Source organism: Monodon monoceros, unplaced genomic scaffold (assembly GCF_005190385.1).
Source record: "Monodon monoceros isolate NGI ecotype Baffin Bay Population unplaced genomic scaffold, NGI_Narwhal_1 Super_Scaffold_1, whole genome shotgun sequence".
Taxonomy (NCBI): Eukaryota; Metazoa; Chordata; class Mammalia; order Artiodactyla; family Monodontidae; genus Monodon; species Monodon monoceros.
This window is the reverse complement of record NW_021703765.1, coordinates 52,650,008-52,672,097: the sequence shown is the minus strand read 5'-3', so window position 1 is coordinate 52,672,097 and position 22,090 is coordinate 52,650,008. Positions and strand designations below refer to the sequence as shown.

The 22,090-nt window shown below is 45.3% G+C and overlaps 1 protein-coding gene across 3 annotated transcripts in view; it reads left to right on the top strand.

The window, feature by feature from the left end:
• The first annotated feature begins 57 nt into the window (after positions 1-57).
• LPIN2 (lipin 2) overlaps positions 58-22,090 on the top strand; it is an 80,444-nt gene continuing 58,411 nt past the window's right edge. Inside the window, exon 1 of one of the 3 annotated variants that reach the window (XM_029219633.1) lies at positions 58-166. Coding sequence is in view for 1 of the 3 variants with exons in the window: in XM_029219624.1 (XP_029075457.1) it covers positions 1,840-1,845 (6 nt within the window). In the remaining 2 variants the exon portion in view is untranslated. Of the gene's footprint in view, positions 167-629; positions 649-1,826; positions 1,846-22,090 lie in introns of those variants that run through there. The other 2 variants (XM_029219642.1, XM_029219624.1) reach the window with 2 other exon arrangements.

Below are 22,090 nucleotides of genomic sequence, written 5' to 3'. Positions count from 1 at the left end.
CTGCAGCGACATCGCCCGGACCCCGCGCGCGCCCCCGGCCGGCCCCGCCTCCTCGGCCGCCCGCGAGCGCGCCCAGCCGGGCCGGTCTTCATCGTCGCCGTTCGGCCGCCGCTTGCCTTCGGCCGCCTGCGGGCGCCAGCGCGGGGCGGGAGCAGAGTCGCTGCAGGTAAGCGGGGGTACCGGGCCGGGGTCCTCGGCGGCGGGGTCTCCAGCGCGGCGCGGGCGCCGGGCCGTCCGGCAGAGGCCGGGACCCTCGGGCCCGCGCTGGCCGAGCCCCCTGCTCGCGCCCCGCCGCCGGCGTCATCTAGAAACACGGACTCGCGGGGCGGGCTGGGGGTTCGCGGCGGGCGGGGAGACTCTGAAAAATTTGGTGCCCCCGCCGCGCGAGCGGAGGGTCACTTCGGACCCCCTCCTCCTGGCTCTGCGGCGCGGAAGCTGGAGCTGCGGCCCCGGAGACGCTCGGCCCAGCGGGTCCCGGTGAGGGAAGCGCCGCCGGAGGCCGTGTTTCCATCCAGCCCCCGGGCCTGGGGGAGGGGGCCCGGTACGTGATACGCATCGCGTCGGGAGCCCGGGAAGTTGCAGTTATTCCTCTGCGGCCGTCCGTTTGCCCGGCGTCTCCGCCTCAGGGCTGTAGACCGGATCCCCAGTGTGAGTAGTTTTTCTCCTCCCAAACCCCCTCCCCTCTGCACATCTTAATCTGTGTCGAACATGTTAAGGTACAGTTGATGCTGAGGGCTGCTCTCTCAACTTCTAACCCCGCGGGTCATCGTTTCTCCCCCCGGCCGGACAAACTGAGACTGTTCTCATTGAAAACTAGGGATGTCGTTTGGAAGGCACACTTAAGAAAAACGGGACCAGCAAGAGCATCCTTCCTTTCAGAAAGTGTTGGAACTCTGAATATTTGGAAATGTTAAGAATTACTTAACAAACCGCTAGGCTAATTTGAAATGCACGTTTGGGGATTATTTTTCCACACCTTTCTTTTTTTTTCTTCCTTTTCCCTAACTGAAAAAGTGTCTCTTGCCTTGGTGTCACGCCAGGCCCTGTTGAAGATGCTTGGTAAGCGCTACTGGTTATTAAAACTTGGCCTGGCTAGTTTGTAATGCTTTGAACAAAGTCAGTTTTGAAATATGTTTTGAAGAATTTACAAGTTAGTTAGTGCCCCCCTAATGGCTTATATATGTCGATGGTTTGATACTGATTGTTCTCAGCGGTTTCAGATTGAAAAGTGCGGCAGGTGTAGCAGAGGTGGGAGCGGCGGGGGAAGGATTCGAGTAATGTAGCCCTCGGTGTCTGGTCCCCTAGTGCAGCATTCTCTTTGCCCGAAGGGCAGTTACCCTCAGGCCATACTCGGCCAGAGTATGAGAAGCAGGCCCAAGGCCACGTGTGGAAGAGCAGTGGACGGTGTGGGTGGCTGCTTCCCTCCACTTACATGTGGTGGTGATGTATCAGATTCCAGTATCTCCAGGCCCAGGTGTGGGTGGTGACGGCTGTAGAATGCTAGAAATGAGATGGTAGGTTCTAATGATGGATGGCATGGTTGAGAACTAACAGAGAAGCTTTGTTTTGGAGGAACAGGAAATGGGAGCATAGGAGAGCCATCCAAAACTACAGTGAAGCCACTGGTAAGAAGCAAATAATAGGGTCAGCTGGGGCTCTGTGTCCTTTACTGTTACATTCTTATAGCCATAAAAGGTACTCATCACCTGGATTGTCATGTTTTGGTTACTGGCTGTGTTGTCTCCTGCGCTAGACCGAGTCCTTGAAGGCCAGTCTCGTAGCTGCCGGCACCCAGCGCAGAGCCAGCTTTTAGAAGAGACCCCTGCGGAGGTCTGTAGAATGAAGGTAGGAAGCAGCAGGCAGTGTGACCTGAGGGCCGGTTCACTCAACTGTCCTGAATTGTGAGCTTTGGATGAATAATCCTGGCAGTGCCACTCACTAGAGGTGGTAAAAGGTTAAGTTAAGCTGACGAGCATTACAGTGAACATTTTGCAATGTTTAGTTTAAATATTAATATCGAGTTTAAATATAGCTTGGTTCTCTGTGTCGACAGCTATTTCTCATGGGTGTGTGTCTTCATATAGGCATTTCCTCATATGTGACAGCGCGGGGACACCGGGCTTGTCTTGTTAGGAGGTAGAATGAGCTGTCTCCCGTGGGTGCTTAGCAACCTGTCCGGAAGTTTCCCTTTAAGTCTGCCCGCCTTTAATTTAAATTCTTTCCTTTTTGATGGGACCCCCAGCGGCTGTCACTGCATGTGTATGTGTGTGCACATTGAGTTTCTCATCAATCGCTGGGCAGTGGTTTGAGACCTTTATTTTGAAAGCCTGTTTTGATCTTATTCCCTTCATTTAGAAGTAAGTTTTCTTTCTGGCTGAGCCCCAGAGTTCTCTGACCTCTCATTTGCCTTCTTTATGATGAGACAGCTCACAGGTTGGCAAGCAGAGCCATCAGTTGGCAGAATCCTATATAAATGATGTCTTACTAAAACTTTGAGGATAGTTCCCACAGGCTGGAGCAGTAAGCTTTATGGCTAGATTTTGGTAATATGGTATTTGAATAAGAAGTCGTCTTGGCGACTTTGTTGGCTATTAGCTCTGATTTTTGGAATCCACCTTCCCTGCCTTGGGCTTGATTCTTTATTTTAGTAACACACTGTTACTACCACTAAACACTTTACACGTGTGGGGGTCCTGTAGTCTAGGGTAATAATGGAGAAGTTGCTCACCCCCAGGGTCCAGATGAAGTCACTCGGTATCTCTGTGAGTCCGTGGCAGCCTGTGTGGTGTGGCCGCTCCAGCCTCTGCGGTGCTCCTCTCAGCCGCCCTGACTGACAACAGGAAGCTGGGCCCAGGTGGTCTGGCCCTGCTGTGGAACCCTGGGACTGGAGGATTCTGCCCTAAGTTTCCATTCCATCAAGAGGGAAGGAGAAGGAAAAAAGAATCCACTAGGAGATAAACGGTGCTGCGATGCAAAATGAAGCCCCTAGTGTGACTTTGGGATTAGAATGATGATACAGCACACATTTTTTCTTATTTGATTCACTGATGATAGTTTAGAATCTTTTTCCTCTGAAGGCTTTGAATGCTAAGTTTCAGTGCCGCTGTTTGTCAGTTAGACTGGTGTTAAAATTGCTACAAGGAAGTGAGGAAGGAAGGAGCCAGAGTTCATTCCCCCTTGTAAAGCGTGGCGCTGCGGTTGCAGCATCAGATCCTTTTCCTGCCTTCATCGCACGTCTGTACAAGGAGGGTGTGGCCAAAAGGCAAGGGGTTTATGTGTTGTTAGGAGTGGGACCTTTTAAAATTATTTTTAGGTTATTTAGGTCAAATGTATAATTTGAGAGACTACTAGAAGGTGATCTTTTAAAAAGCCATTTGGAATGTGCTGTCTGTTTTTGTAATCAGAATTTAGAACTTCCTTATGCGGTGTTCGTGTCTATCTGCAGTGTCATATATTTTAAACATGAACTATCCAAGTAAGGCTTTCCTGCTTCTTTGGAGGAGAAACATTGGCTTCCAGAAAAGCCCTCCTTGTAGAGTCTGGGTAGCTGGTGGATCGCCTTCAACTGACTTTTTGGCATATTTGGACAGTTTCGAAAGTCTTTACTTCTGTAGTTAACTTTATGAAGAGTAACTGCGTTTGTTGCCTTTATCTCACTTCATATCCTTATTTTTTGTACCAATCCCCTTCACTTTATTGTTTAGTTATAGGTAAGTTTGTCTGAACTGTCTCAACTTATTTTTAACCAGGCAGAGTATAAGTAAAATTCAAAGTGGTTTACAAATTCTGAGTTGTTTTCAACTTCAAGCGTCTTTTTCATCTTTCCTGTTCATGAATCTGCAATGGTCTGTTCTCGCCTATTTTAGCAAATCTGAGTTTCCCTGTGCTCTCAGTTCAGTTTTTTCCCAGCCGTCTCCACCTGTGTATTCAGTCCTCAAGACTCACTTCCCTTGATCAGCTGCAGGAGGCAAACCCTTCACAGTGTTGATGATATAGTTGCTGTTTTGCTTGTTCTGTGCTGCATTGTGTTTGCTCTCAAGTCACCTGTGGCTTTCCTCTAGCCTTAACCAGGATTAGAGGAAATAACGACTGTCTCCTTAATTTTCAGACACTGCCTGCGACCAATTTGCCTCCTTCGCTCTGTAAATGTTGAACCGAGGGCCGGAGTAGGAGAGAGAGGTAGTGTTGGGATTAAGAAGCCAGCCTTAAAGGTTTGTCAGATTCTAGTAGAGAAAGGACAGCTTGAGGAGGCGGAGGAACATTTAAACATGGGCACTGTTGGGGGACGGTTGTGGGGACTGGATCTGTAAATTTAAAAGTCTCTGTGAAGGGGAAAGAGGGGAAGGGTCGGGCCCTCACAGGTCGATGAGCAGGAGGAATCGGAGGGAGGGAGCCTGAGCGGCTGTGCAGACCTGGTACTTGCAGGGCATTGGGGGCTTTGAAGTTCTGTTGTGCTTTCTCCTATTGTTTTGATTTTTAACTTTTTGGTCATTTGTTAATTTGTTGTATGTTTTACGTAACATTATAGGGAGTGTAAAGGAACATGGATTTGAAAAGTTTAAGAAACATGATTAAAGTCCCTAATATTTCAAAGAGAAGAGGTACCATTATCTAGGTTTAAAAATTACTTGGTTTTGGTGGTTATAATTAAGTAGTTATGGATAAAGAGGAGAAGCTGAGGATGGGGAAAGCATCCTTCAGAAACTCTAAGGCTGGAACTAGTGACTTTCCTGCAAGAAGGAAGATAGGTGTTTGGTACCAAGTCACACCTTTAGTGACTGACTGAATTTCTGCATTTACCTATTTCTGAAATATAATGGAAGGGAGGGTTTAACCCATCTGTTTTTAAATCTATAGTAAGATGTTTTCTTTTTTATAGAGAAAGTATCTTAATTATAAACAAAAACGTTCATTGGTTAATCTGGAATTGAAATCTACCTAAAAGCCTTTTTTCTACCTCTGAATAAACAAACGGGAGTTGTACAATGGCCAGGATGGTTCTCATCTGTTCAGTTCATGATGATGTGACATTTCTGGCTCCCGGCAAGATAGGTGTGTCCTGCTGTACTAGAGACGTGCTGTTTCATTCATTCTAAAAGAGAGGCCCTTCAAAGGTAGGAGCTATTCCATATAAAATCATCTGTTAATTTTATTGTGTGATTTTGTATTGTTATCAACTGTGAGACAGCAGACCCATCAGACAGTTCATGTGAATTAAGAAATCTGAGTTGCTGCTCCCTGATGTGATATGGTACTTCCCCCAAAGGTTGAGTCGTAGATCTGTGATCCTTGTAAAGTGATGCGTCTTTTTTCTGAACCAGCCTAAGTCAAGGAATGCTTGGGCTTACAGCAGACCCGTAGGGAATATACTTTTTGTTTCCTTTAAGATTCTGTGTGAATATACTTTTTGCTTCTTTAGGATTCTACGTGTAATTATTTTTTACTTTGTAAAACATTCCAAAGCATCTGCCCACATATTATATTTCTTTAAAATTTCAACAGTTTTTTGGATGAATTTCGAATAATGTTAACAGTCATCTCTACATATGAACTACACAGAGACAGGCCTTATTCAGGGAAGTATCACTTAAGAGAGAAAGCTCTCTGTTTTATCATTTAAAATGTGTATTAAAGAAATACCTTTTGAGAAAGGACTGATCTTTTGTTGCAGGGTTTTCTAACTGGCTCAGCCAATTAAAAAACCTTGCCTAAGTAATGTCATTTGAAAAGTAAGAATTTGGAATTTGGGGGTCTTTAAAAGATAGCTACTGAGACTCTTTGTAAAGTGGTGCTGATGCCTACTTTTTAGGGACACTGAATTTCTGGGAGGTGTTTAATGTTTGTGAAAGGTTGTCATTACTGTTGCAGTTACATGGTTGAACACTTTCTTTGGGTGAGGGCTTGTGGTTTACACAAATTATCTCAAGAGCCACAATGACCCTGCAAGATGGAGATAGTAGTCCCATTTTCTAGGTGATGCTGGTGGGGCTGAAAGAGCTTTGCTGAAGGCTCGCAGCTTTGCGGTGGCATTGCCCTGGCTCCATCACCACCAAGCTGCCCAAGGACCGTAAGGATTCTCCTGCATCTGCTTGACATCAATTTTAGGGTTTTGTTTTGACTTGATTAGGTAGAACTGGAGAACTTATTCTTAGTGTCAGCATCTATAAATTGCTAGAAAGATAGCACCTGCTGTATAGGAGGCTTGGGTTTCTCTGAATCATTTATATGTGCAAAACCAACTGTGCCAGGGTGAGAAAAGCCAGCGGAGGGAACAGTGGAGGTGATGCTCCCCGCCCCCACCCCGGGCGGCTCTGGAACGCGTTGGATGATGTGAAGCTGATTTCCCTCTGCCCGCTTCCACAGCGTGATCACGTCGCTATGATGAGTCAGGACAGAGTGTTTAAAACGGGGTCCCTAAACGCTGGCTTAACATTGCTCTCAGCTGAGCCTGAGAGGAAGGTGGTTCTATTTAGTGTTGAGAAGGAGAGCTGGGCTCAGCGACATAGTTTGTCAGAATCCAAACCCACCCCTTCTTCAAGGATCTTCCCAGGTACCTTTGACTGCTGATTTGAGGAGCGTCCTCTGTGACCCCTGGTTACCTGGGACTGGACCATGCATAGCAGCACGGAGGTCCAACATTCCGGAGTTGGACGGAGCTTCCAGCTTCCTCCTCCATATAGGAGCCTTGTTCCCCCTCCACCCATGGGGGCAGCTGGCTGAAACCCCTAATGTTGTTGAGTACCTGAGTTTGAGTTTTTTGTGAACTGGTGCTCTCGTCACTGTATCATTTGACTCACTTGCCAACTACATCTGCAGAAAGATTCTAATGGAGGTTTTGTTGGCTGCGGTGGGTTGTCGTTGCTGCACGTGGGCTTTCTCTAGTTGCAGCAGGTGGGGGCTACTCTTCGTTGCGGGCTTCTCTCATTGCAGTGGCTTCTCCTTGCGGAGCACGGGCTCTAGGTGCACAGGCTTCGGTAGTTGTGGCACGCAGGCTTAGTAGTTGTGGCACATGGGCTCTAGAGCGCAGGCTCCGTAGTTGTGGTGCACGGGCTTAGTTGCTCTGCAGCATGTGGGATCTTCCCGGACCAGGGATCGAACCTTTGGCCCCTACATTGACAGGCAGATTCTTAACCACTGTGCCACCAAGGAAGTCCTCTACGGAGCTTTAATGGTGTTTTATTTACCGTGAATAAATTAATGACTTGGGATTTATCAGTTCTTCAGTGCAGGGGAACTTCCCATTAAACAAATACATTCATAGACCTTCAGGATTTTCCAAGTCCTGGAACACACTTTTGGTGTTCAGTTTACTCAGTTGTCTCATCTGTAACGTGGAGACCACAGTACCTTCTGCTGGGCTGATTCTGAGGGTTTGAGGAGGTTGTGTGTTAAACCAGAGCCTCAAGCCACCCCAAGGAATAGAGGTAGGGTGGCAGGCTGGGAGCTCTAACTGGACAAGGGACACCAGTGTCTAGAGGCTCAGGGCAAAGGGCAGAAAGGCGAGTAGAACAGCCGCCTTGCCCTGAAGTAGCTTGTATTCTTGTAGGGGTATGCTGTTACTCTTGCCATAGAATGGAAAAGGGCTTTTGTGTTAGGACATTTTGCTGCTCCAAGCTGTGCAGGGAGGGATTGAGAAAGGAGTACTGTACACGGGGATTGAAAGGGAGCAAAGGAAGCATCTGGGAGAGAGCTTCAGTGCTTACATTTTTAGCATGAGAATATGATGTTCAGTTGAAAGATGTTTATGTCTCAAAAATACTGCTTTCTGTGCTTGAAATTTCTTCCTTGACCCAGAACGTTTATCTTTATAGTGTCAAAATAGGAAATATATCTTCGTAATTGAGCAGTTTTGTATGTGTCTTAGGCACTATGCATGTTTACAGATTTAAGCCTTGTGATTTTGGCTGTCGTTTTATCTCTGGCTGTATAAGTTTTGTTGTCCAGGCCTGCAGGTAGAGCCTTATTTTTGTAGTATCTAGAAAACAGAGCTGTCTTATATATCTGGTATATATAGTGCAGGTGAATACTTAACTAAAACTTAACTAAAAGAAAAAAATTCTCTTGCTGACTAGTTTATAACGTCTCTAAGTAGTTGGCATTTTTCTGCAAGCTCTAATCATTTTCAGAAAAATTTCCTTAGATTATAAAGCTACATAAAATTTTATTCTCTGCTAGTTGAAAAATACTAATATACCTGTATTGTTAGGATAGCTGATCTTTTTTTTCCATCTGCTGAATGTCATCCTTTTAAATGTTGGCTAAATCTTTTGCTGATATCCTTGCCATAGAATGGAAAAGTGCTTTTGTGTTAGGACATTTCCCTGCTCCAAGTGAATCAACTAGATAACTTGATAGGAACTTTGCTGTATTTATTTATTTAATGAATTTATTATTTATTTATTTATTTTTGGCTGCGCTGGGCCTTCATTGCTGCATGCGGGCTTTCTCTAGTTGTGGCAAACTGGGGCTCCTCTTGGTTGCGGTGCGCAGGCTTCTCGTTGCGGTGGCTTCTCTTGTGGAGCACAGGCTCTAGGCACGCGGGCTTCAGTAATTGTGGCACATGGGCTCGGTAGTTGTGGCTCGCAGGCTCTAGAGTGCAGGCTCAGTAATTGTGGTGCATGGGCTTAGTTGCTCCGCAACACGTGGGATCTTCCCGGACCAGGGCTTGAACCCGTGTCCCCTGCCTTGGCAGGCAGGTTGTTTACTACTGTGCCACCAGGGAAGTCCGAACTTTGCTATATTTAAATTTCCTGGTTCATTTGTTTTGTCTTGTTAATGAGAGATGCCTAAGTCTCAAATGGACCACAGGGGCTGATGCTGAGGGTTGGAAAAGAGCTTTTCCTAATTAAAAGCAGAACAAAACAAAGCCCCACAGTGCTCGTATTTGCTTGGTGTTTATTTTTCTTTTCTTTAGTAGTTTTCATTCCTGTGAATAAGATTCATTTTATAAGGCTGCATCACATAATAATTCTTTTCATCTTAAAACATTTTTAAGTTTTTTTTTTTAATGTATAGTTTAAAAATTCAAATGGGACTTTGAGGTATGCGGTGAAACGCACGAGAGTCTCTTCCTCAGGGCTGTTGACTGCTTCTTAGAAGCAGCTCCTTCAACTCTTTTACCTGTTTCTTGTGGGACTTGATTCCATGCTTGTTAGTTGTTGTGTTGGCTTGTGTGTCAGGCCCCCAATTTCCGATTTCCGACAGAGCTCCAGACCCCTCGCCTGGTCTCCGTGACCCTCACCTGCCTTGGGTCCCTGTGTCGGGTCCGTTTCCCACTTCTTCTCCCTCGGCCTCCTGGTCCCGCTGGGCGTGGAGGAAAGCTTCACCGGAGGGCAAGTTCATAAGGTTTACGCGTCTGGAAATGTGTTCTAGCCTCGTCCTTCATCGGGAGGCTGGCTGTAGAATGCTAGAGCGTAAATACTTTTCCTTTAGAATTTTGAATTGTTACTGTTGAGAAGTCCCAAACTTTTAAATGCCCGTGTCTCCCCCTCCCCGCCCCTCTTCTCGTCCTCTCCCCTCTCCAGGTGCTCTCGCCTGCTCTTTCTCCTCATGATCCCCAGCCCTGGTGGTGGCCGCGCTGGGCTGGGTGTGATGGAGACCCGCAGCCCCGCCCTGGTGGCTTGTGAGCGTGTCTGTCCCCTGGTCTCGGTGGGTCAGAGGCCGGGAGGACACCCAGGGTAGTGGGCGCCCCTCGGCCTGTGTGGCTTCACCCTCCGCAGAGCTCCCTGCAGCCACGCATCCTCTGCCCGAGCCCCGCGCGGTGTCTCTGAACCTTTCCCTCCAGGATACCGCGGGGCCCTGGACACTGTCCACGGCTCCTCCCATCGTGACGGCCTTCTGTGGAGCCCGGCAGGGCGGCTGCTGCTTCTCCACTGTGCTGGGCCCTGTGGGAACGTTCAATTTGGAAAATTGTGGCTTTGACTCAGAAATTTTCTTATAGTTGTCATGGTTTTTGACATCTCTCCACCGAGGAGGGCTTTTGAGCACTTCCTGTCTAGTCCTCCTTTTTTTCTCCGTCTTTCATCTTTCAAAAACTTGACCTCTTCCATGACGTCTTCCATTTCCTCTAAACTTTTTCCTCGTACTTAACAGTTACTCCTGTTACATTTCTTTCCTGTTGTGTTGGTGAGTGGATTCGTTTGCTAGGGCCACCGTCACAAAGTGCCACAAACGGATGGATTAAATAACAGAAATGTGTTGTCTCAAAGTTCTGGAGGCAGTTCGAGGTGTCAGTGGGGCCGGTTCCTTGAGGGCCGCTCTCGGTTAGCTGGCGACATTGGGCATTCCTTGTAGGTGGCAGCACCTGGAGCACTGTCTCATGTTCTCGCGGCATTCTCCCCGTGTGTGTGTCTGTTTGTCTTTGTCCAGATATCCCCTTTTTATAAGGGAGCCAGTCATTGGTTTAGGGCCCGCCCTAATGACCTCATTTTAACTCAGTTACCTCTGTAAAGATCCTATTTCCGAATAAGGTCGCCTGCTGAGGCATTGAGGGTGAGAACGTCAGCTTACTCTGGGGGCACAGTTCAGCTCCTAACAGTGAGTTTCAAGAGGGAATGAAGATAAAGTGTGTAACATCCTTTGTGTCAACAGAATGTCTAGTTATTACAACATTTTAAAAGATGCTTTTAGTCCCATCCGTCTTCACCAAGGTCAGAAAGCAACTCTGAGGAAGCAGTTTTTAGATTACACCTGGAGATTTTTGTTCAGACTGTGTGACTGCTAAAATTTCCACTGGTTTCCTGAATGTTTTATAACGTAGTATCTGAGTCACCTCATTTTCTACTCTGGCTTTGTTTCTAAAGTAATTTGCAGGTTGGCAAAATGCCTAAAGAAAGAACAGCACCAGTGTCTTGTGAGAAAGTGAATCCGGAGTCTGTCCTGGCGTAGTTAGGTGAGCAGTATCGGCCGGGCCCTGGTGCTCTGGCTCCCATGTTAGCTGTGCTCTATTTCCTTTTCAGATGTGGCTGTTACCTGAAGTCACCACTCCTGCCCTTCCTCCCATACACTCTTTGACTTCCTTCATGAGAGTTATCCCAGTCTAGAATTGTGTTTTTCATTTGTTGCCTTTCTCTCTCCTTAGCATTAGAATGTAAGTGCTGGGAGGGGAGGTACCTTGTCAGCCAAGTTCATGGCTTGATCCCAGCTCAGAATCGAACAGCGAACAGCACATCAAAGTAGATGCTGCTTTTAAACAGATCGATGTGTGAAATGGGCTTTATTTTCCAACATTTCAAATGTTGCCTCACTGACTCGCTGTTGCTCTTGGAAATCCTTCTCTCTCATCTTGCAGGAGCTCGTGTGCAGGTCAGATCGTGAGCCCCCGCAGGCGCAGCCTCACCTGGTGTCTGTTTGTGGAGCTGTGTGACACTAGGGCACCACTCAGTGATGTGCGTGTTGGGTGGTGCTGGCAGCAGCGGCGCAGCTGCTCCCACATCGTTTATCCACCCAAGTGTCCACCCAGAGCCCCGAGAGGGATGTCCCCCTCCTAACACGTCTGAAAACTACCGGGGTCCCGGGAGGCACTGTGCACGGTCCAGCATGAAGTTGGAGCTGTGTGTGTTTTCATTGTCATTGCTGGAAGACTCGCCCAGGTCCACAGCCTCGTCCTGGTCCCCAGGCCCCTCTGCAGCCGCGGTCTGGGATGTCCGGAGCTGGGTGGCCACAAGGGAGGGAGTTCACATCCCTGCGTCCCGGCCTCGTGGTCGCCACGTGCTCTCTGAGACAGGTAGTCCCAGAAAGAAGAGTAGAAAGCGGTGAATTTGTGCTTCCTGATCTAGAGGACTTCCCTCTGAGAAACTGGGGGCTGCATTCCTGACAGTTAAATGCAAGGGAGCCTAGAGTTTGGCTGTGCAATGCTCCCTTGCACAGTTTGGAAATCTGTGTTACAGGAGCTGAGGAATTCTCCTGGTCACTTTTATGACATCAGTTAAGTAAGCTGATGGATTGGTGCTTGTTTTTTTCTTGTTTGTTTAATTAGTGTGCTGCTAGTAATGGGGGAAGACCCTCCTCTCCGCTACTGGAGTCGTTAAAAGGTGATTGATGCAGTGAGAGAGGTTGGTCTAATTGTTTATACGGCAGAAGTCACCTTTTAACTAGAATTGTGGCACCATGACCCCTGATTCCATTGCAGCTCACTGACACCAAGTGAGAGCTGTTCTGGCACAAGGGCTTCACACTCGGATGGTGTCTAGAAGGCGAGGGCTGAGCTTTGACCTCACTAATACTCCCTTGAATTTGAGTTAAGTTTAGAGAAATACAAGCCTCCAAAATCGAAGTTGTGTATTCATGAAGCATTGAATCTGGCACCTCTTACGCAGAGGTTTACAATCCGCCTTGGGGTTCCTGGCAAATGTAGAGAACATGGTGCTGGTGGCAAGGTCTCTATAAAACCAAATGGTGGGGAGGGGGGAATGGGGTGTGGTTCTGTTGTTCTGGGGTGTGTGTGTGCGTGATACTTGCTGAATAGATACATGCATATGTACATACTGTCCTGGGATGTGAGCAAATAGTCATTTCTTTCCTGCAACCTCACGCTGCCTGCTGAGGCGGGAGTGGTGGATGGTGATAATTGATGGACATTATTCACGATGAAAAATACTGCTGTTTAAATTACAGATGCTTATGTTATTAATAAGTCTGAAGTTTACCCCTAAGATCTAATTACCTCAGGTTCTTCAGTTTTGCACTCCATTACAAATGGGTAATAAGGAATCTGTTTGTACTCCTATAAAAAAAAGTCTCTCTGAAGGAATATGACTAAAAACGTATGCAATCAAATTGTACTTTGCCCACTTCAGTGGCAAGATATGCATTTCAGTGACGCCGTTATGGTGAAAAACATTTTGAACACTCCTTCCTTTTTAAATTGCTTCAGTCTTGAAATATATCCTTTTATGCTCAACAGTGGAAGATCTTTACCCTTCGAGGTAGGTTAGGTTTTTGGAAATAGCCAGAAGTCATTCAGAGCAACGTCTGGTGGATCAGGCACGTCAGAGAAATGAATCATACTTTTGTACTGTTTAAGAGTTGTGACTGCATAGTAATGATACTGGTTTTTATCCTGTGTAGCACCTAAATTTAATTTAAAGGTAGTTCTTTCAGAAAAAAAGAAGAGTACTAATAATATGCTGGACGGTGGTACAAAAATGGGATTGGTTTATTGTGTAGCCTCCGCAGTGATTAAAGGACAGCATTCACGTTAAGTAGAGTTAGGTAGCCTGGGGAAGATGCCTTCCTTGTCTCTTGGGGAGGGCAGTCTGCTTTGGACACAGGGTGGGGGAGTAGCTGGATCTAGTAGTTTTTACCTGAAGACCCTTCCCTATACCTCTAGGGCTCTTCTCACCCATGTCAGAAGGGTGGCTCTTTGGGACTGGAATATGAATTAGACTCATGCTATTTGCACAAATAGGCTGAAGGGTAGACCTCATTTGCATGGGCCTTAGGCAACGGGGAAATGGTTTGGGAAGCTAAAACAAAGAGATAAGAAGAGCTATTGATCGAAGTGGGAATTAGGTCATAAGTCATTTGTTTACTCTCCTGTGTCCCTCGCTAAATAGTGGGCTCCTTGATGGCAGGGATCCTAGCCTAACAGTCACCCGTTAGGCACCTACGGGGCATAGGTCTCAATACAGATCTTCCTCGGCTTACGATGGGGTTACATCCTGATGAACCCATCCTAATTTGGAAAGATGCTAAATCGGAAATGCATTTAATACACCTCACCTACCAAACATCATAGCTTGGCCTAGCCTACCTTAAACGTGCTCAGAACACTTCAGTAGCCTACAGTTGGGCAGGATCATCTAACAAAGCCTATTTTATAATGAAGTGTTGACTCTCTCATGTGACTGATTGAATACTGCACTGAAAGTGGAAAACAGAGTGGTTGTCTGGGTGCAGAATGGCTGTAAGTGCCTCGGTTATTTGCCCTCGGGATCGTGTGGCTGACGGGAGCTGGGGCTGCCTCTGCTCAGCATCGCGAGAGGGGTTCGTAGGGCAGGCCTGTCACTAGCCAGGAAAGGATCAAAATTCAAAATGTGAAGGAGGGTTTCTACTGAATGCGTGTTGCTTTCACACCATTATAAAGTAAAAATTCACAGACCAAACCATTGTAAGCTGGGGCCGTCTGTACATTGTTTTCTAATGAAAGAAGGAAGCGATCTAATATCTGCGAAGTACCTAGTAGTTTCCAGGTGCTACTGCTACTGAACCAAACTTGGGTACACTCGCCCACACGCAATAAAGCCAGCAGTAAAGCCAATCTGCTGACACTGGGTCGTGGTGAAGGCAAGTGCAGCGTTTATTTCAGGGCGCCAAGCAGGGAGTCCAGGGCAGCTTGTGCTCCAAACACCCGAACTCCCCATGGCTTTCAGCAAAGCATCTTTAAAGGCAAAATGAGGGAGGGGCGTCCCAGCTCGTGCACACAATTCTCTGACTGGCTGACGTTGAGGTAGCTTGGTTGATGGTAAGGTAACAGGGTGGTGTCACATTATCAATCCTTAGGTGCCGGTAGGCCTCATGGTCTTCAAGTAGTTAATTTCTTCCATTTGGTGGGAGTTCTAGCGTCTGTAAAAACAACTCAGGAAATGTGCATCAGATACCATTCTCTAGGTACTTCAGAGAGGAGCTGCAGCCGAGGACGTGGGGAGGGGCCTGTCCCGGGAAGGCCCCGTAGGGCCCTGCTTACCCCACCTCCTTGAACTGTGGAAGCAGTCCTCTCTGGCCACCGCTGTGACCCTGGGGAGGGGTTGGCTCTATGGAGGGGTCGTATGAGGCTCAGGTCAGGCTGAAGCTTAGGACGGTTACGTGTCAGGGTACCTGGTAAGTGGCGGAACGATAATTTAAAACTCAATCTCTCTAAATTCGGAGCCCAAGCTGTGTGTGTGCCTGCCTGGCCCACCTCTAACCAGAACCAGTGTATAAATACAGGGCCACACGCTATCTAGATAAACCCGTGGTTCACAGCTGGAAGAATTTTGCTCCCAGGGGACACTCAGAAACAGTGGAGGCATTTTTGATTGTCACAGCTGGGGAAACTGCCACTGACATTGAGTGAGGAGGTAAGGGGTGCTGCACCCTCCACACACTGGAAAGGTTTTTCTACATCCTCAACACTTTTCAATTTGGTTTTTAAAAAAAATAGCCATCAGTGAGTATGAAGTGGTATTTCATTGTGGTTTTGATCTGCATTTCTTTGATGATTAATGATGTAGAGCAATCTTTTCATGTACTTATTGGCCATTTTCTTCAGAGAGATACTTAAGCCTTTTGCCCGTATTTTAATTGGGTTGCCTTTTGTTGTTGAGTTGTAAAAGTTCTTTACGTATTCTGGACATGAAACTCTTATTAGATATATGATTTGCAGATCCTCTCTCCCATTCCATAGGTTGTTTTTTCACTGTCTTGATAAGGTCCTTTGATGAAGGAAATAAGTTTTAGGGAGTTCCCTGGTGGCTTAGTGGTTAGGATTCTGGGCTTTTACTGCCGTGGCCAGGGCTCAGTCCCTGGTCAGGGAACTGAGATCCTGCAAGCCGCATGGTGTGGCCAAAAAAAAAGGAAAAAAAGTTTAAAATTTTGATGCAATCCAGTTTATCTTTCATTACTCATGTTTTTGGTGTTATATCTAAGAATCATTAAGTTTCATGGGTTTACCTCTTATTTAGGTCTTTGATCCATTTTGAGTTAATTATTCTATATACAGTGTCTTATACATTGTGTCTTTTGTATGTGTGAATTAAACACCAACAGTATGGTTAATTGGAAAGGCTCTGGAGTCAGAGTTGTCTCTGAACCATATGTGGAAGAGACTGTTCTTTCCCCATTGAATGGACTTGGCACCCTTGTCAGAAAACAATTGGCCATATATATTTGGGTTTATTTCTAGACTCTGGAATCTGTTCCATTGGTGTATATGTCTATCTTTAAGGCAGTACCACATTGTTTTGATTACCGTAGCTTTATAATAAGTTTTGGAATCAGGAACTTTGTTCTTTTTCAAGGTTGTTTTGGCCCCTTGCAATTCCATATCAATTTGAGGACTGACTTTCTGTATCTGCAAAAAAAAAAAAAACTGTTGGGATTTTGATAGGGATTGCATTGAATCTGTAGATTGCTTTGGGTACTATTGACATCTCAACAATATTAAGTCTTTGTATCCATGAACACAAGATATCTCTCTATTTATTTTAGTCCTTTTAAATTTAGCAATGTTTTGTAATTATAAATATGTAAATGTTCAGCTCTTTGGCTAATTTCATTTCTTTATTTCTTTTAGATTTATTCTAGATATTTTATTCTTTTAGATTTATTGTATTTGAGATTTTTAAATATTTATTTATTTTTGGCCGCGTTGGGTCTTCGTTACTGTGCGCAGGCTTTCTCTAGTTGCGGTGAGCGTGGGCTACTCTTCGCTGTGGTGTGCGGGCTTCTCATGGCGGTGACTTCTCTTGCTGTGGAGCACGGACTCTAGGAGCACGGGCTTCAGTAGTTGAGGCACGCAGGCTCAGTTGTTGTGGCTCGTGGGCTTAGTTGCTCCGCAGCATGTGGGATCTTCCTGGACCAGGGATCGAACCCGTGTCCCCTGCATTGGCAGGCGGATTCTTAACCACTGCGCTACCAGGTAAGTCCCTGTATTTGAGATTTTTAAAATATCTAGCACATCAAATTTGAGTTCCAAATTAAGTATTGTGTCCTAGAAGTTACTATGGAGACATCTTGAGGTTTGAAACTAAGTGGATTAGGGTTTGAACCTGGATTTGGCACTTTAAAAAATTAGCTGGTGGGGCTTCCCTGGTGGCGCAGTGGTTGGGAATCCCCCTGCCAATGCAGGGGACACAGGTTCAAGCCCTGGTCCTGGATGATCCCATGTGCTGCGGAGCAACTAAGCCCGTGCACCACAACTACTGAGCCTGTACTCTAGGACCCGTGAGCCTCAACTACTGAGCCCACGTGCCACAACTACTGACCCCCGTGTGCCTAGAGCCCATGCTCCACGACAAGAGAAGCCACTACAATGAGAAGCCCGCACACCACAACAGAGTAGCCCCTGCTCGCCACAACTAGAGAAAGCCCGCGCACAGCAACAAAGACCCAACACAGCCAGAATTAATAGATTTTAAAAAAAAACTAAGTTTTAACCAACTTGGTTACTATTAGTTGGTAACCTTGGATATAGTACATAATTCCCCTGAGCCTCTGTTTTTTCATTTGCAAGATATAGGGATAAAGCAAATCTGTCTTTCACAGAAGTTGTATAGATCAGAGAGAATATGTGCAAAGGACTAACTCTGGAGTGTGACTCAGAGTTAGACACTAGATAAACAATGCTGGGTTGCCAATATTGTGTTTCCTTGTATGATTTCAATGTAAATACTGGTTTACTGTACAGTTTCTCATGAACATTTAGCTTATATTACCTTTGTTTGCTTATTTCTTTTCACGTCCAGAAGTTTTATGATTAAAGTATGCATTAAAAACTTGAGTAAAATTAATTTGCTGCGAAGGCTAGTGATTTTTACACAAAGTATATACCCTGTTTCCCAGAGAGCCTTATGAAGTATGTTGAGTCTGGAAGAAAAATAAATTGTAATAAAATGTCACACTCATTTTTTGTTTCAGCGGTGCAGCATACTTAGAAGAGGGGGAACCTTTCTTCCAATGTTGCTGCTTTCAGATGCCTCTGTGCTTTCTTGGATCCTGTGTGCGCCCAGACATTGCAGGGTTAAATGTTAGACATATTACTAGCATTTAACCTCTCTGTAGCAAAGGTGACTTAAGGCTTTACCTTCAACGAAGGGTGCAGCTACTCCTGCCATCTTGGAATTGCACTCTTCTGTATGTGTGTAATATAACTGTATACATCTGGGTACCAGTACTACAAGTTTTACTTTTTTAAATACATCTTAGAGGAACTTTTTTTGTTGTTGTTGCACTTTGGCGCATGCGGGATCTTAGTTCCCCAACCAGGGATCGAACCTGCACCCCCTGCAGTGGAAGCACAGAGTCTTAACTGCTGGACTGCCAGGGAAGTCCAGGGGAACTTTATATTGGAGTAGGCAGATTCAGCCTCTGAAAGGCAGTAATCTAACAATTCTGATTTTTTGTTTTAATTTAAATTTCACTAGTTAAGTAAAATCTGGTAACAGACTTAAATGTAGTACTAGAATCTTCCAATTGTAAAAGTAAATTCCTTAAGTTATTCTCGTAGCAGCGTGGTTTAGCCACGTTTGCTGTTCATTACCCAAAGAACACAGTGACCTGCGTACAAGAATTTGAGATGGGGAGGGAAGGGTGATGGGAATGCAGTCAGGTTGAGAAACATGGAAGTTGGAAAAAGAAAGAGAAACTGGGAGAGCAGGCTGACCACAGAAACCAAGCACGGTTTCCAGGCTCCATTGGATGCCCATTTAAGGCTACAGACCATCTGTCCTGTGGGGTGGCTCTTAGCCGCACTCATGATGATTCTTTATTAAAATGACAGTCCCAACTGCTTGGGTGGTATTTTGTTTAAGCCTGCTAACATGATAGCAAGCAAGTTGTGAATTAAACACCAACAACACGGTTAAAAGCAGAGGCTCTGGAGTCAAGCAGGCCTTGGTGTACATCCTGGCTTCTCCATGTAAGATGTGAACAGGTTCTTGATGTTCCTGATAGTTTGTCCTTTGTATACTTGTCTGTTGAAATCCTAGTATACTTATTATTATTTGTTTGAATTTTATATATGATAGAATTTTTATTCTCCCCAAGAAACTGCATATCCAAGAGATTATTGCTGAGTTCCTGGCTTCTGAGTAATTACTCGGCATTACCGTAGCAATTTGTTTATCCAGATTGAAGACGGCAGGAAGGAGAGTACCAGCTAATTACCAATATTTTTAAAATAGAGAAAATTGTAAGCAATTTTTTGGAGATGAAATCACAGCAGCAAAATAATTAAAACCACCATCACCAGTTTTTCAAGTGGTCCAGAAAATCTTTAGTGAAAAATGTTGTGTGGAACCAGCTACAGAAGTGGAAATGCCTCTTAAGAGGCGAGGAATGTGAGTGTGACTGACACGGGTCCCTATAGGATGCTGATCTCACAATTTGTGACATTTTTCTCCTGTTCTTCTCAGGATTGTGTTAATAATCTCATCTGTCCTTGATTACTTCATTTGTTTGTTGTAATTTCCTTTGGTGAGCTCTGAGCCATTCCCGTGGACCCAGAGTGGGGAACCCCAGCCCTGTGTCTCCTGACGTTACCTGTACTTGGTGTCACTCCTGTTGCGATGCACTGTGTGCTGCTTCTAGGTGTGAGTTTATAGCAGAGAATTTGTTGTTAAAGATTAAAGGACCACACTTTTAAAATTATATACTGTTTTTTGAATTTGATAATAAAACGACTTATGTTTCAACAGGATTTCTAGAGTGTGAGCAAAATGGGGTGACACAGCCCTCATACAGAAAATTGCTTATTTTCTTAGAGTGTTGCCCCTGAGTGTTACCCTGGGTACAGGACCATTGCAAACTGCTATTCAGAGGGTGAAGTGAGAGAAGAAATAGACAAACATTTAAACGGAAACAGTTGTGATGAACATGACACAGACACACACACCCCCAGTGAGGCTGCTGCCCTGGGGGTTCTGAGCAGGGCAGAGGGTTTCCCACTTGGCTTTATTTTATTGGAAGTGTTGTCCAGAATGTGGGACACAAGTCAAGACGTGGTTCTTCTGATCCTTAATTGGGCCGTTTAAGCTTTGCTCTTAAGGATCCCACACTTGACTGCTGCGGACAACCCACTATTGTCTCTTTGGTCTTAAAATATGGGGTGAAAGTTTGACCTAAAACATTAGTCAGAGAAATAGAGCTCAGAGATGTTTAGTCCCAGACTCCTTAAATTGCGATGGGACTGAGGATATTTTAGGCCATTTGTACAGTAAACATGGTACATTAACCCTGGAACTTGGTAGAAGAAAACTTTGACCAGTTAGCCTTTTTTTCCCCTTCATATTTAAAAAAATGGATGTTTCAAAGTAGAATGCAAAACGTGTTGAATTTTAAAGGTAAAATGTCAGCTTTCAAGAAGATTATTGTTGGGAGAGTCACTTTAAGCCGGACCTTCTGACCTCGGGAGACTCTTCCTGTTTTTTTCTCCTCTGTTCCTAGAACGACCTGTTTGTGTTTGATCATTCACTCATTCACAGCTCAAATGAAATTGTCACTAACTATGCTGTTTAGAGTTTTGGGGGTTGTATGAGGACATAATGAAATACTGGAACTTGAGTAGATGAAATAGCCATTCTCCAATAAGTGGCTAAACTACAGAAGGTTGGAAAACCTCGGAGTGGTATCAAGAAGAATTTCTCTTGGTTTTGAAGAAAGCATATCTGTCCCTTTTGGGTTGTTTTCATGGGCAAACGTTAATTACAAGTAATTCCAGATATGGAAAGAAAAATTTTATATGCATTAATGTAGGCTCTGGTCCTTTTCTGTGTGGGTCTCTGCCATGAGTGGCCTTGAAAATGCAGCAATGCACCTGAGTTAATTCCTTCACTGTAGAATAATTATGGTGGAGATTATGAACTTTGTAACTGAGGCTTTAAAAAATATTTTCATCATAATTTTTTACTAATGAAAACTTCTTAGCTTTCTCACCTCTTCATTGGTAATTCAGTAGAAATATGTTGCTATTCCACATTATGACCACTGGGGGGGAGTAGATTATGTATCAATATTTTCATGTTTTGCAGTAAAAACAGAGTATATAACTTGTGGCGTAAAGGTATTTCTGTTTAACCAATTAGCCCAATTTCAATTAAAAAATTTCATGTTAGGAAATTATAAATTCTTACATTTTTTTAAGAAGCCCTTTACACCTAGTCTCATACATTTATGGGATTAGTGGTGGAAGAAAATAAAGAAGGCATATGTTTTACAAGCGTCATCAGTTGTGGGATCGGGACAAGATTCTGACTCTCCTGGCCAGCATTTAAGTTTTGTGTCCCTGAGCTAGCTTTCAACGAATCTTTTTCTTGAAAGATTTAAGTCTTGGAAAAAAAAGGCTTCCAACTTCCACCTGCCTCTTTATTTTTTTAAGATTATTGAAGATGCTGTGCAAAAATAAAAAGTAGTTTTTCTTGACGCACAACCATTTATTCTTATCTTAGCCTGTAGATAAAAAGTCTTGACAATACAGTAGCATTTTTCTTTGGAAAAAAATCATAGGGATGATGAAGAATTGTTGGTTGTGATTTTTAAATTTTATTGGCCAAGTCTGAAAAGCGCCACCACCAAGTTAGGGAAGCGGCAGGTCCCAGCCTGGGGGCAGGCGGTGCCCAGACGCAGCAGGAGGTGCGCGCCCTTGTGGGGAATTGGTGTTGGGAGGGTGAGCTCACCCTCTGTCTGGGTCTCTGGTCCATGCTTTTTGCCGTCAGAGCATCTGAGAGTCATGGATCCAAACCACATGGTGAGACAGCACCCAGGCTCGCCGGAAGCCCAGGTGGCTGGCCTGGAGCCTGCACGTTGTGTAAGAGGCGGTGAGGTCAAAGTTGCCGGACAGCCTCTGCCCTCCTGGCTCAGGCCTCGCTCCCTCTCTCCTGTCGGACCCCTTGGGGGCCTCAACCTGGCAGCATGTGCCCACTGAGCGGGTGGCCTTGGGATAATTGCCTGACCTCTCTGGGCCTCAGTTTCCTCACATTTAAAATGGATCAGGTTTTTCACATTTTTCTTTTCCCTGTGTCTTCGCTCTCCACCCACCCTCCTACTTAGTTTCCCCTCTCCTGTCGTTCCACTGGCATATTTTCTTGTCTCTTCCAACTTCTATTTCCTCTGCTTTTCCCTCTTCCCCATCTTCCTTGTAGCTTCTCCGGAACCCCCTTTCTCCTTCTCTCCTCACTTCGCCTTCTCCCTGACTTCCCACTTCTCCGTTCTTTCCCACGGGCAGCACCCCAGTGTGGGTTTTTATTACCATCTGATGCTGAGGATCTGGGACTGCAGGGGGACATGGAGGAAGGAAGAGGTTTAAAATTTTATACACTGTGTAATAGACCAAAAAAATCACTTCCCTCGTGAAAGGGGGAATTTGTGTACATGACGTGTATTGACTTGGATTACA